Here is a 19,418-nt window from a genome sequence, read left to right on the forward strand (position 1 = left end):
GAGTCAGGTAGAATTGAGAGTGAACATAGCAAAGGGATAAAGGCCTTCTTCAGTATGAGTGGACAGGTTTTTCCCAAGCACAAGCTCACACTTAAAAAAGGACTTGTAAACTTATTCAGAAGCACTGTTGCTACAAACATCTGTCAAAAACCTTTAGGAGATTTTATTCTGTTTTCTCTTCAAATATTCAAGCCATCTGCCTCAGTATTCAGGTAACATACTTTCCAGATAATTTAAGCATTTTAATTTTCTTCAGAGACCAACTATAATTTGACAAGCTTTTGCAGTTTTATTTTTTATGTCTAGGGATATGTGAAAGATAGAGGCACAATGCAGACATTTTGTGATCTTCAAATGATGTTGTTAGTCTTTAGTTCAATGCAGCCATTTTTAAATGCCAATCCCAATAGGTTAATGTGTTGGAAAATTTGTATTATCTTTGTTTTGTTGTAGGCTCCCTATTTTATAAACGTGGCACATTAATAAGAACTGCTACAATAAAACATAGTAAAGTGGTTATAGGAAAAGACAGCGATTATCGTATTTTTCTCTTACCCTATTAGATAAAAATGCCTTGCATGTGTCATAAAAACAAAAGAGTAACATGCAAAATCCCATTAGATTAAAATATTATTGAATACTTCTTATGCCAACATAATCCTAATTATTTCATCTATAGTCTAGGTATATTGTACTTCTATAAAAAGAAGTCGTCAAATTCATACTTTTGGCAATTCTTTAAGAGAAATAATGCTATGTGTGAGGAGAAACCATCAAATACGCATTCTTTGTTTCTCTTGTGGGTGGCTGGTTTGCAGGTGTGTCTGTTATGGCCACAGTGCGGGAGTCAAACTAAATGTCACACAATTCATGCAATTAGCAATTCCCTGAATTGTATTTGTAGAGGTTTTTTTTTTTTTAAAGCGTAATTGGCAGTTGCAGTGAGCTAAACTCAGATCCGGACCCTGGTGGGGTAGGTAGGCTTTATATTTTTAAAAAAAATTCTCTCTACTACTTGTCCCTATCTAGTATAGGGGCCCTACAGCTGCTATCTATCTTACTGAAAAGAAAGGTTCTATTGGCTTGAGTTAGAGCCTTCCTTTCAGTGCATATTGTAGGGATGGTGTTCTAATCCTTATTAAAACCACTGACGCAGGCAACCAGGTTAAACTCTCTTCTGCCCCATCAGGTTCGCAATCCAGACTGGAGCCTTCACACCTACCACTTACCTTTTCAAAGCCACACAGTTTCTCCTACGGTTGTTTGAAGTTTGGTAACAAGGAAACATCCCTTTCCATCCCAGCACTTAGTCTATGGAATGCTCAGTGCTAGGCAAAGTCTTTCCTCCCAGGCATTTGACTGTTAATTCCCCTTTTCATTTGCAACACTTGGTGATGTTTTCTTTTTTCATGTGTTGTTGGAAGATGGAGGGATTGTGGCTTTACTATTACTCATTGTGATTATTTTCAATTATATCTTTTACATATATTGTATTCTTTATTGAGTGTCTTACTATTACTTGTAGGTCACTGTGAGGTGCTTTTATAAATTGACTAATGATGTTAAGAAATATAAATACACAACTGAATGTTGCCGCTTTTAGTTTGCCTACAGAAGGTCAACTGTGCATGGCTTTCTGTTTTTGCTTTCAGCATACTACAAAGCAAACCATTTTTGGATTGTGGTTTGCCATCTGGTTCAAAGGGCTGTTCTTTGAGGAAGAGAGAATGATGTCCAGAAATGCAACTGAATCTGTGGAGAATATAGTCACACGTCTCTTTGCTTTCTGAACTCAGATGCTTTGAATTTAAACAGAGCCAGAGGTTGCAGTGGCTAGCTGTTCAGTTTCAGTTTAGGAAACCTAGGTTCACCGTGTCTTCATCTAACATTCCCCCCTGGAATCTCTTAATACAAGCAATATTGCTCTCCTTGGAGAAAGGACAAGATACAATTATGTTATAATAACAAAACCATGATGAAGTTAAACTATGAAGAACAAGATCCATCCCTCCAGTTTATTTATATATTCAGCTAAGCTAACGTTTCCTTCCCCTGCTTCAGCTTTCTAAAGTGTCTTTAATTGTAATCAGCTTAAATAGCTTAAATTCGCCTCTGGTGAATTGGGTCACAACATAGGGTCTTCTGCATGAAATAGGGCCCATTTATGAAAATTATGGCTACATTTGAGGTATCCTTATGTTGTAGAAAGCTGGGTTTTCCAGAATGGTCTCTTGAGGGGATAGGATACGATTGACAGCTGGCCTGGCAGGTGGATGAAGACATTAGTGTGTGCATGCGTGCCTCAAAAGATAAGTTAAAATAATGTGCTCTCTGCTTGACTTATTATTCTCCTAGTAGTTTGCCAATTTTATTTTTGCATCAGCCTTCTGCATTCAGACACAAACGTACTCCCTGAACTGAGTTGTCAAGCCACCTCACAACAAGTTACTTTGTTTTGCTACTCATTCACTTAGAATTATGTGGCCTGTCATCTCAGATCGGCCTTTGAGGAATCAAGTCTTGACATTGAGAAGGCAGGATAGGTGGGGATAAGTTGTGAGGCACAATTAAATCTTGGAAAGAGTAATAAGTAAGTGGCAGGAAAGTCCTTTGAGGAGATAAAAGTAGTAGTTCTTTCCATTTATTGCTATTTCTACTTTCCATTTCCATTTACTGCAACCTACTATCCCATTATAGTAGATATTAATATACTGACAATTTTAAAACAACATTCCTGGAATATTAGCACCACAAAAGATTCACCAAAAATGAGGCTTTAGGGCTAAACTAGATGTGATGGGGACACCAACATTTGCTCTCCATATTTCTGCCCCATTCAAGTATAAAGTGAGGAGGACTTAATTTTTACATGAATATATGGATAGGGAGAACTGAGTATATATGGATAGGGAGAATATATGGATAGGGAGAACCCTCTCCCCACACCAATAACATTTCTCCCAGATTGACTGTGGTATCAGAAGTGAATCATATTGGCACTTGAAGCAGCAGAGTCCCAGGAATTAATATAGTGGGGGGGGGATAGTGTATCCATTTTCATATAAAATATTAAACATATCCTTTTCTTCCTTTTATGTGTAAATGGAGAAGATATGTAGATAAATATTAGCAATGTCCAGTTTGGATTCTTACCTAATGGACAGGTCTCTGATAACATTAGGCAGCTGTTCAATGTTTCGTAAATGTAACCCTGTCTGTTATTAAGAGCTGAGGTTACAAGGGTGGGCTTGGGACATTCATTAAAGTAATTGAGGGATTATATCACAATTGGGAGCAGTTGCCTCTTTGAATGGGACAGTTGTTAAATTAACAAGTGAAAAGTGATAGGTGTTCCCCTGTTAGATGTTTAGCTGACCCCATCATAATACAATTAAGCAATGTGTCAAATCTGCATTACTTAAAGATGGCCAGAAGAACTATTCTGGAGAGATTCAACATGAATTTCAAGAGTATGGAACTATATTGCATTTGGAAATTAGTTTAAAATTAATGATGGTAAAAACTCAAGCTGCTTAGAACCATCCTGATATGGTTAACTCCGAAATGTACTCAATTGACTCAAATCATGTTTTGGAAATACATGGTAATTATAATTGTTTTGAATCTGTGTCAGATTGAGGAGAGAAATAATAGTTGGTTTGTGTTTTTTAACCATTAAGGAAGATATTAAGTGTGGGGAAAGCTGAAATTATGCTTCTTTGGCAGGATTACAACCACTAAAATAAGTATTCTACTTAGAATCAATATTTTATTTCAAGTAATGTCATTATAAGTCTTCGAGCAAAAAACTGAAAGCATGGAAAAATTACTTAATGGCTTCATTTTGGGTGAATAAAAGCCATTACAATTGAGCTAAAGGAGGAGGTTTAGCAATCCCAAATATGTCTGTATGCAGGCCAGGTAAGAGCTGTCTTTAAATTGAGGACAGATTCCCTAAAATAGGTAATCACTGAGGAAGTCGTTTTCTAAGGAAACCTTGAACATTTTGTTCTGGCAGGTGTAAGAAGATAAAATTCTCTCTTTAGGATGGAATCTGGAGGTTGCCTTGTGCCTATGTGAAGCCTTTTTTGATCTAGTGGATGGCCAATTCTTCCACTTACTTGCAGCAGCACCCCACAAAAATTGGTTCTGGAGAGTTAGGATACTCTCCAGAGCAGGATGGGTGTTTGCGTGTGCAAGAGGCTGCAAATTTGCAAAATTCACCTCCACTCCTCTTCCATTGTAAAGACCTTCCGTAAGTACATGGGCAACAAATTGATCTCTAACTTAGTCACTTTATCAACAGCAGAGTTTGGGAAGCTCAGAAAATGAAATTGTCATGAGGAATTCTACTTCCTGCCCTCCCCCAGGAGTTCATTAATAAAGGTAAAAAAACCCCTAGATAAATATATTGGGCATGCAAAAATAAGAGCTTTCTAGATGCATGGGTGTCCTGGATTTTAACAACTGAAAAGGAATTTACCTGTCCGTTGGTTTATTTATTTACAATTTTAAAACGAATTCTCTCAGTGATTATCCATTTTGGAGAACCTATCCTCAATTCACAGCAGCTCTCTCTGTGGGGAGTAGAAAGAGATAACCTTTCTAAATCTTTAGTTGTATAGTTAATAATTTTAATTATGGCATTGTGTAGTAAAGGCAGCCTTTCTGCATATTCTTCATTTTTATATAAGATGGATTGAGACCTACTTTTGAATGTTTTGTGGTATTAATGGTCTTCCTGGAAGAACTGTTAAATGTAATGTGAAAACATGTGTAAGACCTAGAATATGAAAAAGATTGTGGTAGAGCGTGTGCTAAAATGTTGGTCTGTGTTGGCTCGTAGTCTTTCCACAAAGATGGGATTTGGGGGATTCCATTATATTTCCTTGCTGTTTCTCACAGCAAGGTACTTGAGCTGGAATTTTTGGGAGTAGGAATTTGTACTGTGTTCATTATAATCTCCCTGTGGATTGCCCAGCAGAACCTGGCATTGCAAGAGGCCCAATGCTACAGTTGCTAATTTTACAAGCCACTTGATTGTTAAAGGCAGAGTGTGGAACAAAATCAATCTAGCCCTAGAGCAGCTGAATAGTGCAAAAACAAAACCAAAAAAACCCAAAATATAATGAATAGTGCTGTGTTTCATGAGTTTGTAGCTTGCAGTTCATTTCAAGTGTCATTATTTTCTCTTTATATAAGCTCTACATATTATTATTTTTTTACTAAAATGGCGTATTTGAAAATTAAAAGGAAAATTCAAGCTTCCATGGTATATAAAACAAATACCAAAGAAAAAAAAACATTTTCCTCTTCCTACGAATGTTCTGTAGGAAGAATTAAAACAAACGGTAGCAGCTAATGTAGTGGCTAATGTAGACCGTTAAGAAACATGCATTAACTTGTTGGCGTAAATGTTGGAGGTGCTTCACACCTGTTGTTTACAGTAAAACATGGCCAATATACAGCTCAAGATCATGCCAACATCAGGAGAACATCAATGACATAATGAAATACTCTTCTTCTATCAGTCATGGCAGCATAGCAGTCAAATTAGCTTTAAGACTGAACTTCATAAATTCCTGACAGCTATTGTGGTCTGTTGGGATTTGAAAAGTTCCTCATACATTTCAAGATCTTGGTCTTTCTTCCTTTGACACCGAGGGCTGATTCTAATGTAACATTTAGCATTAGCATGGATACATTTTTAAGTTATCCCCTAATTGCATATGGTGGAACTGGGTCACAATATATCATCACTAGCAGTGATCTTCTGAGCATAGAATTTTCCATGTGAAGCTTAGAATGTGCAGTTGAGAAAGGCAATTACTGAAAACCCTTCCAACATATGCATCTACTGGTTATAGCAACTAATGTGGAAACAAAACCAGTTGTACCCTCTTATAAGTGGGGCTGACTTAGAGAACCTATCTTGTTTATATGTTTACTGTGGGTGTTTTTATTATAAAAATAACCAGTTCACCTGGAGAAACCATTGAGTTGTTTATTTTTAGATATCAGCACAGTATGTTTGAGGAGCATATATTCTGCTATCTTTTCTAAGGCTTATTTTCATGACATTTAAAAAACTATGCATTGTGGTTAAAGTGAGTCAGTGTTCTCATTTAACTTTTCTAAGCTGTGATTATATGGGAGTTTCTGCTTCTTGTACAGCAAGTTCACAGAAATAAAGCTAAATCTGTCATGAGTGCTTGCAATTTGTGCATCAGGATGTTTGCTCCCCAAACACTAATTACCATTGAAATACCTAGTTCACGCACATACCATGCAGAAAACACAGTCAGCACAATTTTTAATGATTTTGCTTGAAATTAGGGCTTGCCTTCTACTGCTTTTCTTAAGTGAAGGTGGTGAACATTCACATGTATGGAAATCCTGCTTTTTACCTGGTAAATAAAATGCATTTTAATGTATTCACATTTTATGCTTAGATCAAGTAGAAAATCTCTTGCTCTATATCCAATTTAATATGCTTTATGGAACTCCAGAACACTGAACAAAATGAAGCTGGATCTATAAAATGTAATCCTAGCCCTAGTATGGTATAGGTAGGGAGATAAAACTTAGGAATGAAAAGGACAAAAGAAATCAATATTAAACTTACATTGTCAGAAACCTTAATTACATTCATTGAAAGACACCTGCTGATATAACAATTGCCTTAGCATTTAGTAGAACCCTTGCACATAAGAAGCTTCTGTTCTGTGAGATGAAACCCACTTCTTTAAGAGAAGTTTCAAACTAAAATTTGTGCACTTAGTTTGATAGCATTATATATTTATGTCTCGAATAGACTGTTCCCTTTAAAAATGTTTAATAACAGATTTAGCTATCAACCAGATTCTGTGGTTTCTTGACACAAACCACAAAACAGTCTGCTGAAATAATAAGTAGCACCTATCTTTGGAAAGTTTCCCAGAGTTGGAAACTGCTGCAGAAGCTGTAATTTATTTATTTTTCATTTTAAAAAGTCTGAAAATTTAAAAGTTTGAGAATTAATTTGAGGGCAAAAAGTTCGTTCATCAAATTATAGTTTTGAAAGTTGTTTATCCTTGCCTTTGTTCACATACTGTATTTCACGCCTAATACCATGTGTTGTCTTCAACATGAAGTTCCAGATTCAATATACGTAGTATCTGATTGACAAGCAAACACCCATATGTGTACAGCATCCACTAACTTAACCTTTCCTAACTGAACAAACTAATGGCGGGGGGGGGGGGGAGGTTGCCTGCATGCAAAGGAAAATTGAAAAAAGGAAGAAAGAGGAGGCAGGGGAAAGAGGGTGGAAGAGATTATAGTGGCTTCTGTGCAGAAGGTGAAAAGGGTGCTTAGTAGTTTTATGCAGTGGTAAGGGGAAGCTTTAGGGCAGTGGTGGCCAAACCTGGCCCTCCGGCTGTTTTTGGACTATAACTCCCAACACCCCTAGGTAACAGGACCAGTGGTCAGGGATGATGGGAATTGTAGTCCCAAAACAGCGGGAGGGCCAAGTTTGGCCACCACTTCTCTAGGGAGTTAATATGGAGGGGATGGCTGAGGGGATTGGCGAGTGGAGTGAACAGGGGCACAGCCCCAAATTAGGAAATAATATTGTTGTAACCTATTGTTGTAACTTATAACATACATGTATATGATTCGTGTATGAGAACATACTTAATTGTTGTATCAATAGAGCACCATAGTTTGACTTGGAATAAGTTTGCTTTTTTTTTTTTTTCAAATAACGACTGGTTTACATATGTTTTGTAGGATTATCTAACCATTCACAAGTATGGCAATGCTGCCAGAAAGGACCTATGGAACACACTGTCAGAGGTAATACAGTTTAAAGTTTTCAGGGAACTTGGGTTAACCTCAGGAGTAAATATCCCATGCTGAAATTCATATTCCTGTTAATGAGTGTTTTATTTGCGTGGCTGTATATCATTCTGGAAAATTCTTAAATAAAAATTTATGGAACGTGAAACACAGAGTATCTAGAAATGGATAATCAAAACAAATGGATCCAGATATCAGCTCCTTTGAAATGAACTGAAGGGGAAGCAGGATGCAACATAGAAGTGCAATGGACTAAAAGAGAAGCTGTTTATGATTTGGTGCAGTCAACTATAAGTATTCTAGGGCAGCTAAATAGCTGTAATGTCAGTCATGATGGAAAAGAGCGTGTAAAAACTCGCCCTTCACAAGTATGCGCTAGCTGTTGCTTCACAACAGAAAGACAGGTTAAAACCATATTGAATAAAGTGCAAAGAGGCATGGGAAACAAAATGTTCTTTACATGGATATACTTTTGCCCCAATACAGCTCTAGTCCCACATGACTAGATGAACCAGCATGTGGCAAGGAATACGCCTCTAAATGCTCATTGCTAAAGAAGGGACCATACTTCACTGAGATGAAAGTGTTTGCAAAACGCGCATTGAAATGCATCGTTTGAACAGGGCAGACACAAGATTTGCGATTCTCTTAGATCAGAAAAAGAATGCAATATTATGTACTTCCTCCTCTAGTTCCTCCCTTTTCTGGAGAACAGTTATCTAGTGCCACTTAAACATTACGTCAGCACCATTTTAACTGCAGTGAAGGCAGGTCAGGGTTCCACCATGACTAAGGTTTAAAGTCTTTGTATAAATTTGTTAATTAAAATTGTCAGATTACAGTCCTGTGTCCACTTTCTGTCCTGTGTCCACTTTCTGTCCTGTGTCCTTTTAATATGTTGCTAGCAATGGGACGCGGGTGGCGCTGTGGGTTAAACCACAGAGCCTAGGACTTGCTGATCAGAAGGTCGGCGGTTCGAATCCCCACAACGGGGTGAGCTCCCGTTGCTGGGTCCCTGCTCCTGCCTACCTAGCAGTTCAAAAGCACATCAAAGTGCAAGTAGATATAGGTATGGCTCCAGCGGGAAGGTAAACGGTGTTTCCGTGTGCTGCTCTGGTTCGCCAGAAGCAGCTTAGTCATGCTGGCCGCATGACCCGGAAGCTGTACGCCGGCTCCCTCGGCCAATAAAGCGAGATGAGTGCCGCAACCCCAGAGTCGGTCACGACTGGGCCTAATGGTCAGGGGTCCCTTTACCTTAGCAATGGGCTAGCCTCTGTTGTAGGACTGGGGAACCTTTGGTTTGGCAGATTTCATTGGCCCCAGCCAGGGTGGCCAATGCCAGGGATAATCGGAATTGTAGTCCAGCAACATCTGAAGAAGCACAAGTTCTTACCTCAGACATGAATACCCTATGTTACTTTGTGAATGGTTGTTTTTTTGAAGTGAAGCAAAGAGTAGTAGTCCTCTATTCTCTCTCCCCCCCGCCTGAAAGGTAACATAATACTGGCAGCACTCCCTGAATATATTGAATGAAATTTTCTCTTCTTTTGTTTTGAAGGCACTTAAGAAGGTTGGGAAATTTGTGAATATCCAAGAAGTAATGGATCAGTGGACACTGCAGATGGGTTATCCTGTTATCACCATCAAGGGAAATGAAACTGCAGAAAATATTGTAGGAATCTCCCAAGAACACTTTATTTATGACCTTGACGTTAAAAGCAAAGGTCGTGGCCTTGGAAACAACAGGTACTCAACATTTATTGTTAAAAGAATTATGCTTTACCTTGTTTTGATGTCATTGTGTTGCAATAATGTATTCTCACAAAACTTGTTAAATGAAAAATTATAACTAAAGTATTGATAGCACAGTATGGCATTCCTGTGATTAAGCCACATTCCTTAAATAAGTTAAATCAGAACACTGAGTATTTACACATTTTATACCTTAAAAAAAAATATTTTTGCTTTTAGTCTGCTGCATGTCTATTAAGAGAGAGAGAGGTATAGAAGTAAAATGCACATCCAGATGGAAGTCTATACTCCAGAACATTTTTGCACATATTAAAGCTTCTGAGAATCGAACACTATTCTTAGAAGCCGCAGAATACTATTCTCAGAAACAGGTACTTCTGATTTATCCCAGTCACCTTATCCTTTTGTTCACTATGCCAATGGGCTAAGATTTAAAGAAAGAATAGTTAAACATATATTACATATGAATGGGAAAGTTTTCTTGATTTTGCAGTCTTGAGCTCATACTCTATTCAGCAGCAATATGTAAGTGATAAACAAGACTAGGTCCATTAAATAGAGCGCTTAAGCATTTTATTAGAAAAAAAAGGATGCAGGCAAGCTTGTTGGATATTATTGACCTTATTCCTATGTTGTCATGTCACTCCTATTTAAAGTACTTGTCTAAAATAGGATTTCCTGTAAGTACAAGTTGAAGAGTACACAAATTAGTACAGGCATAAGCAAACTCGGCCCTCCAACTGTTTTGGGACTACAACTCCCATCATCCCTAGCTAACAGGACCAGTGGTCAGGGATGGTGGGAGTTGTAGTCCCAAAACAGCTGGAGGGCCGAGTTTGCCTATGCCTGAATTAGCAGAAGGGTTTCATCTAACCGAGTTACTCTAAATTCAACCTTCATGACCTCCCTGTATCTTCTGACACATGTGCCCTTACACATTTATTAATGGGTGCATGCAAAGGAGCTCTCCATAGCTAATAATGATGTCAGCCACCAAAGGAAGTGCAAGAAGCAGAATCTGAGCCTTGAACATCTCTCCAAGCTCTACAACTTTATCAATAGCGCACAAACCCTGTTCTGTTGCTAGGCTCCTTGCGTAGGTTGTTTACTGTTGAGATGTAAGGATGTTTCAGAACATCCTGCAGTATCCCAGCAGCTCTTCCAATAGTTGAATGGGTCATTTCAATAAACGGTGACTTGGTTCAGGGACTGGACTGAGGAGGAATGGTGGAGGCCGCCCCCCTCCTTCTGAATCTTCCCTGGAGGAGGAGGACAGTAAAGATTTACAACGGTGGTTTGCAGAATGTCATGAATCTGAGGCAGAAGAAGAACAAAGCTGGGAGATAATGGAAGAAGAAGAGGGGGGAGCAGAAGAGCCAGAACAGCTGGTTGACATGTTATCATTAGAAAGCATTCCAGACCCCACTTCTCCTAGGACCAGGAGGGCAGTGAAAGTGGGAGAACAGAAAACGAATAGAGAAAGGGCCTCACGCAGCCACCGAATAAGGGGTGGAGCTGCTGTTGACTGAGAGTAAAGTGGGGGAGGAGATTACTCAGATCAACACCATTATCCTAGAGACAGCAGTCGGTGTGTCTCTCTCTGTGAATATTGAATAAAATACCTTGGTAAGAGCTTCTTGTGAGGGAGCGGGGTTGGATTCCCTGAAGCCTGGCACTTGGAGGCTTCTGTAACATCATAGCTGCACAGCCTGTGCCTACAAATGTGCCCCTTATACTAGGTTGAGCAAAATAGGGAGGGGTGGGCTTAATCCAGAAAGAGATGTGACTATGTAGGGCATTGGAGAGGGGCAACGGACACTTCCCCTTCTGGGGTTAATTGCCACTTTGGAGCCGAAGGTATGTTTGGCCCGAAGTGGAGGAGAAGGGTTTTCAGTTCAAGCAAAAAGACCGCCTGATTACATAAGGTACCACTAGGAACGTAGTCATCATACCATATGTCCATGTAGCACACTGTCTATATTGACTGGCCGTGACTTGTCAGGGTTCCGACAGGGAGCATCCTCAGCCCTACTGAGAGATGTTGGGTTTCCACCTGGGACCTTGGGCATGCAAAACCTATAGGATGTGTTTCCATGTACATTTCCATTACTTGGTGAACACCTTGCTAATTTATTTGTAATAAACCCATGAGTTTCTCCTGTTTTGTTTTATAAAGTGTTTTAGTCAGAGAATATTAGAGCAGTGCACAGAAACCAAATGTAGAATATAAAGAAGATAATAAAACAGTGTTAAAGCCCACAATAATTCAGAAATAAATAATGTTTTTTCCCCATCCCTGCCTGCTGCTAGATGATATGGTAGTGCTGGCTCAGTAGTGGCAATCCTCTGATTTGATTTATGTGGCAGTGTCACTTCACTCAGCTGTCACTGCACCTCATTAATGAAATGCAAAAATAAGAATGTGGGAGGTAGATATTTGGTAGATTAGTCTTCACAAGGGCAGGTTTGGTTATCTCATAGCTTATCTATGATTATGAAGATTTCTACATGGTAGAAAATGTCCCAATTAAACTTAGCAATGCCATGTTTCTCATCCTCATTATTTGGTCCTGGTTCATTTTCTCTCTTTCCTTTGTTTCTCATTTGATTGACTGTTTATTAATAGATAAAAAGCTCTTCCACCATGAAAAATAGATGAAACATGCTTTACTTCAAAATATTTGAAATAATGTATATGCTTTATTTTTATCACTTTTATAAAGATTAGAAACTGCTACAGACATGAAACAGCCGCAGCCACATGCATATCATTCAGTAGGCATGTGCTTTCAGTAGTTTATCATACAAAGTTACATACGAAAAATGAAAATTAAATAACATTGTGCATTAATCACCAGTCTCCATAACTCTGAGAAGAATGTTCAGATCATTGTAAATGATGAGTGGAGTCTAATTTCACTTTGGAACCTATATTTCTAAAATACGGGGAATGTTGCCCATTTCTGCACATACTCATTCTCAAGATAATGATTTTCTCAAGCCCACACATACTTTGTTAGCTTGAACATAAGCTGCCAAGCCCAATATTTTTAAGTCCAACAGTGGCAGGGTAATCGATTTTTGCAGTACGATGCAAATACGATTTTAGCCGTGGTCCATATTTTAGTAACCATTTCCGCGTCTTTATTGTCCACACAGCCATGTAAGTAATTCAAAAGAAATCTTAAGGGGTTACTCGGGAATAGTATAATTTGTTCTATGTACATTTAGTACATTCTAGGTACTAAAAAAAATCAAGTCCAAAAAAGCACAATCTTTGTGCAGTTCACACACTGCCAACACTAACCATGAATCGAATTATTGATCTGTGCAGAGTAAGATAGCACTTTTAGAGTGTCTTTCTTTCAAGTTTGTTACTAGCAATTTCTAACCCACATATCTCAAAATTCCTTCTCTCTGTGGTGTCCAAGGCACCATACCCTTGTTGGAAGATAGCATAATTCTTCTGACTTCCCATCCTCCCAGACAAGCCCATCTTTTGGACAGAAAGCAGTGTTTATGTAGATTTCCCTGGAGTGATCACTCCAGCAGGCCTTTCAAGCTAGTTTTATTTCTTCCCTCCACCCGCTTATCATAGAAAGGATTTAGGATTGGAGACATAAAAATGGGGGAAGGGGGAGAGATGAGAGAGAATCCTGTACTTCTTCCCGGTGCTAGGAGCTGGTGAGGCTCCAGTGAGGATCGCTGATCCACAAAGCATATTGACATCATCCCCCATTACAGCTTTGTGCTGCCACCAAAAGAATACTTCCTTGTCCTATGACTGGGGTTAATGAGAAAGAGAGAGCTTTCCTTCCCTATGAGAAGAGTTTATGGCATCTACAGAGGTCTATCGCTTTCCAAGTGGTCATGCAGGCAGAAGAGGGCAGGCCTCAACTTAAGAGAACTCCTTCCCACCACATCTTCTTACTTGAATTATCAATTCTGCACTTAGAGACCTTTTGCACTAACAATGAAACCCAAGGACATGTAAGTCAGGAGCAAGTCACCCCAGTATTTCCAACGCTTTGGTGCTCTGGGCTGAGCAGCTTCCAATTATGATCTTGGTGTTCATGGAGCTGGCCAAGGTAATGGGGTGCCATGAGGTGTTGGGAATGAGGACAGAAGAAAGTGCACATGTGTCAATGTGAATTCAACTCTGGACAATCCAGGCACTTCATAGTTATTCCAAATTCAGGCAGCACCTATCTGCCTCAATAACACTTATTGTTTTCCTAGTCCCATCTACTTTCAGTTACAGTCCTCATTCTAGGCATACTGGGAATCTCCACTTCAATTTCTGAATTTCTCCACCATTAGTGATAGTCATCTGCAATAAAAACTTTCAAAACCTCTCCAGCTACACCTCTGGTTCTCCTCTGTCTGTGACTGTCTAGGATTGTAACTTAAATCTCCCTAACATTAGGGAGTGAATTCTAGTCAGTATTTAAGAGTCTGTACACCCTATATAACTACTGAAAGCCTTCATAGTACAAACTAGTATACTTTGTGTGCTATTTTCCCCCTTCATACTGTTCACTTTTGTTGACTCTGTTGTAGTGAATCATAGATATAATTCCTTGTAAATTCTTTATGGTTACCCAAGGGATCCATTCTATAGCTCTTCTTCAAGAGGAGCAGCATTTACAAGGAGAACTATCTCTTTTAATGAGGTATAAGTGTACTGTTGACAGAATAAGGCTTTCTGTTCTTTTGATGGGATAAAAGAAATATAGTAAGCTTAATGTGTTTTAAGAAAGCATATTGTAGATTTTTTAAAGGTTTTTGAAACCATCCAGTTTTGCATTTCTCTGCTCTAGTTTTGGCAGCAGTGGCAGTATGTAGGCTCTTTCTCTCTCCTTGATATGGCAGCCAAATTGTCTTAAGAACAGAAAGAGGTGGACTAACCTAGCTTCAAATATGTAGTTTACAAATTTTGCTGGGTGTTGCTTGTATCACATTCTCAAACTGTGTTGGTGCATCTCAACATCATCAGCTGCTTGTCTGAATAGGTACCTGCATTGTTTCAGCCATACTGTTATAGCTACACCTGTGAAATCCTGTTTTCAAGTGGTTTCATTTGTGTGGTTACAATCACCGTAAACTGTGTGGTAGAAACCCCTGACAGTTAAACATTCCAAAAATGCACGTCTTGAGATAATTTTCAGCCACTTCCTTAAATAATATTCAAAATGCACATTGAGAAATATAACGTCAAAGGAGTCTTTGTAGGAGCTGGGTGTCCCCAAGAGGTAACTTCTTGGTTATACCTTTCAAGATTATACCTGCCAAGCCAAGATACAATGCTTTTCAAAATTATATATGTGTCACTGCAATAAATAATTTGAATAGTTTGCCATGGTTTTGGTTTTCAGCCAGAATCCAAATAATTAAAAAAAAAATCAATGAGAGAATAAAAAAATAGTTGTTTAGAGATTTAGAAAAATAAAGAGCTATGCTGCTGAGAATGCTCCCAGTGATTTGACTTATACTATTGTTGGAAAGCAGATATAGAATCAGTTTATTTATAAACTGGGAATTTGGTCCAGCCACTAAGCCAGATCCCAACTTGCCCCTGTCCCCACAGGCCTTTGACAGAAGAAAAATGGCTGTTTGCTTGCTTGACTCTAACCATACCTGCAAACAGACAAAGCAGGATTTAACAGTGAGTCCCTTTGATGATGTACTTTCAGCAGCAAACAGCTGATAGTTACTGAAAGCACACCTTAAAGGAGGCCAGTCAGCTTATTAGCGCTGGCGGTGAGCCTCCATAGCTGCACGTGGGAGCTCCTGGTGGGGAATTCTCGAGTACATATGATTCCAGCAGCCCTGGAAAGGAACAATTGGGAGCTCGCTTTAAGCTCTTGATTGGTAGCAACATCCTTACCCATGGTGTCAGATGTGAGGCAGGCGGGTGTGGTTTGGAGAAAACTGACTCACAGGCCAAATTGGGACCCACAACAAGCCTCTTTAGACCCATGGGCTGAAAGTGAATGAATGCATCATATGTCCTCCTGTCTCTTGTAATGGCAAGTACTACTAAACATGCAATTTGATACCACATTCAGCTCCCCAACCTCTGCAAATGGCAACCACTGAAGTGCAATGTGTTCAAAGAAACTTAGAACATGTGACATCACAACATGTTCTGCATTTCTCGACATTATAAGGACAGAGATGAGACATAGGAATACTGCTTTCAGCAGGAACCAAACATCCTCTATAACATCTAGTTTCAGTATTACTTGTTTATCTTTCTCCTTTTCCATGTCAGTAATTTGCTGATTCGGACATCTAGAATTTCTCCATGCAGAGTGATCCATGGCAGCAGTGATATGGAGAAAGTAGCATCTGTCTCAGCATTTCCAAGAACGCAGGCTCCTTTTATTGCCAGCAGTTCAAGTGAGCACAAAAGCCCCCTTTTAGCCACCTCAGTAGTACAAGTGACTACTGAGGAACAGCACCTGTTTATGTAATTGTATTTTGTCAGGTGCTTTTCCATGTCACTGAGTCCACATGGTTGCTCCATTTTACAGAGTTTCAGAATTTTGAAGCAGTTCATAGTTTCAATAATAGTTAACATCAGCAAAGCCCACAGATGTCTAGCTGAATGCTTTCACATTCTGTTCCTGTTTCAGGATAACATGAATTTCCCCCCAGCAAGAATTTGACCATTCCTTCTGTTTTAAAAACAAGTTTAATGACAAGGTTCAAATATCTAGTAATTCTGCTGTTAATGATCTTATGTGAGTGTTCCACCATGATGAAAAAGAAATAATAGCATGAGTTTCTGACAGTTCCTGAACTCTAGTTTTATTTATCTTTAATCTTGATGATGAAAAATAATAAACCTGCAAACACAGCCCCAAACTTTCCTTTGTCTATCTCTTTAATTTGACACGGCTTCCCTTGAAGTATGGAATTTTAAACAGACCAAAGACCCCAATGTAGTTTGCCTTCATATTTGTTAAAGCTCTTTTTAAAGGGTGCAGCTATTATTGATTTAAACAAGGAAATTGTATTAATTATAACCCTCTCTTTCTGTGCATCCTAGATTTTTCTGTTTATCCCAGAATTTTATGCCATTGACTCTTGAGTAGTCATATTCATTGAAGTGCTTATAATAAACAGTAATCAGTAATTTGGCTACATGCTCTAATAAGCAGAAAATGTGGAAGAAAATGGGCTTTGAAGTAGGAAAGAATATGGGGGAGTGGAAAATAGAATAGCTTCAATGAAAAGCAAAGTAATATTGGAAAAATATGAAGACAGTAATGACTTGAAAGAGAAAACCAACCCCACTTTGGCAAGAGAGATTCTGGCATGTAAGCAACCTTCTGGGCAAATTGCAGATGCCCATCTCCACCCATGTTGCAATGGTAATCCAAACTCTATTGAACTGGCTAAGTGCCTCTTTTGCAGAGACACTCCAACATCTCTTGGTTACTTTGAAAGCAAGGTAAGCAAAGCAAAAACCTTGCAACCCACGGTATTTTAATAATTGTAATAATTTTTCAAATAGAATTCTTTTCTTTATAAATGGATGGACAGGAGGATTTTCAAGTAGAGCACTAATATGTACATGCAAGGACCTGTGAGTTTCTTTCAACTGTAGCTGAATTAAAGCAAACCACCATTGGTTTGCAGCCCGATGTCATCTTCTGTGAATGGAAAGTCTTTTGATCCAGCAGAGGGATCCTAATGACAGAGGGGGAGACACAACTTCAGCTGATCTTCCATCTCCCTGGAAGCCCTAATGCTACCTCCCACATAGTTCCAGAAGGGACCTACCTCTCTGGAACAGTGTAGGAGGCAGTGGTTGGAGTGGAAGTAGAAATTGGCAAGAGCCACGTTTCCCCCTCTCCCAGTGGGAAGTTCCCTGAGATCCTTCCATTCAAGCGATAGCACCACCCACAGGTGCAAAGTCTGGATCCAAGCCATAATGTTTATGCTTTAGTGCAGAAGCGCTGATCAATTGTAGCAGCCGTGTTCTAATGCAAATGGCAGTTCCCCATTATTTTTTAGGATTGGTGCATTGCTTTTTAAACTGAAAAACATTTCTGTAATAAGCTTAAATTATTGGCAGCGGTTAATTAATCTTTAAAGAGTAGGTGAAGGAAACAGGAACCATCAAGAGAAGTGCATTAATTGCTTTACAGCAATTCTTCGGCAATTGCTTCTACTTGTTTCTGTTTTCCTAGTTGCATGGTTTTGTTTTCAAGTATTCAGCCTACCATTTAACTGAAAGGCAGCAGCGTTCATGTTTCTTTAATAGTTTATAGCAGCTGTTCATATAACTTTAGCAATATTCAAGTATACGGGCAAATTGTTATAGCAATTAAAATTAATTGCCCCACGATCAGCTGCAGTTCAAATGCCTAGAATAGTATGCTGAGTATTTCACATCTCTGAAGACAGAACTGTCCAATGACATAAACTTTTATCCATTAGTATTATCATGTACCTCCAGGAGGCAAGTTTCCTTTCTTGATGATATACAAGAAGCCAGATTAGGAGATGGACAGTCAATGAAAAACTAATATTTGCTATATAGTTATCCTTCAATTCAGACCAAAAATCCATCACTCAGAATTCTGATACCAGGAGAGGAGGACTGAGCAACCTGTGACCCTCCAGGTGTTTCTGGCCTACAAATCCGATCATCCCTGAACATTGGCCATGCTATCTGGGATTGACACAATCTGCTGAAGCACAGGTTCCCCAGTGCTGCAGCAGATGCTTCCTTCTGGGAAGCTCACAAGCAGACCATAAATGCCAGAGCTCTGAATGCTCAGTGGTGTACTGGAGCTTCAGCCTGAAAACCACTAGGGATTTGTCCAGGGGTGGCCAGTATAGTGGGACCTCCCAACACCATCACTGCAGTTAATGGAGATGGCACTGGAGCAGGGTAGGGAGGTTGGGACTACACAGGCTCATTGGTGGAACCACTCGGCTGCTCTTGCCGATGCATCTGCACAGCCGCAACTTCAACATCACCCTGCTCCATTCCAGCAGCATCCAGGTAAGCTGAAGTGATCCTGGTGTTGGGAATGTGTCTCTGTCCCAACACACCAGCCACTACTGGATGTCTCCAATTGCCCCTCTTTTTGATGTAGTCAGTAGATTTTGAATTATACAGAATTTTAAGAAAACACAAATAACAGACGCAACGTCAATTGTCAGTTACAGGCATTAATCCTAGTTGCATAATCCCCTCTTGAAGCCGTCTAAGCCAGTCACTATCGCCACTTTTTCTGGCAGTCTATTCTATAAGTTAATTATGTGTTGTATGAAGAAGGGCTTTGTTTGTCCTGAATCTCATGCTAATCAAATTTGTTATATGACCTTGAATTCTGACATAATGAGGCAGGAAGACACATTTATTTATATTCACTTTCCCCACACCATGCATTGTTTAATAAACATTTATAGCACGTCCTATTCTCCTCCTACCCACAAACCCAGTCATCCTTCATTCTAAACTAAACAGCTGAAACCCTAACCCTTTTGACCACCTTTCCCCCATAAATTTCCAGTTCTATAATCCTTTCTTTTTTTAAAAAAAAAAGGAGTTTGGCAACTAGAATTGTACACAGTAATCTTAATGCAGCAGCACCATGGTTGTATAGAAAGACATCACAATATTGGCCATTTAAGTAACAATTCCTAGTATGGGTTTTCATTTTACATCAATATAAGAAGGCAAGAAGAGCCTTCTGAATCAGGCCAATGGCCCTTCTAGTTCTACATCTTGTTCTCACAGTGGCCAACCAGATGCCTATGGGAAACCTGCGAGTAGGATTTGAGCACAAGAACATTTTGGTCTT

General features: G+C 39.2%; 1 protein-coding gene across 1 annotated transcript in view; it reads left to right on the plus strand.

Annotated features, from left to right (window-relative positions):
* The window catches only part of TRHDE (thyrotropin releasing hormone degrading enzyme), a 194,930-nt gene that overhangs the window by 135,284 nt on the left and 40,228 nt on the right, over positions 1-19,418 (plus strand). The window contains exons 8-9 of the mRNA XM_081928012.1: positions 7,771-7,836; positions 9,398-9,585. Of these exons, the coding sequence (XP_081784138.1) occupies positions 7,771-7,836; positions 9,398-9,585 (254 nt within the window). The remainder of the gene's footprint in view (positions 1-7,770; positions 7,837-9,397; positions 9,586-19,418) is intronic.

Source organism: Podarcis melisellensis (genome assembly GCF_964234715.1).
Source record: "Podarcis melisellensis genome assembly, chromosome: 10".
Classification (NCBI taxonomy): Eukaryota; Metazoa; Chordata; class Lepidosauria; order Squamata; family Lacertidae; genus Podarcis; species Podarcis melisellensis.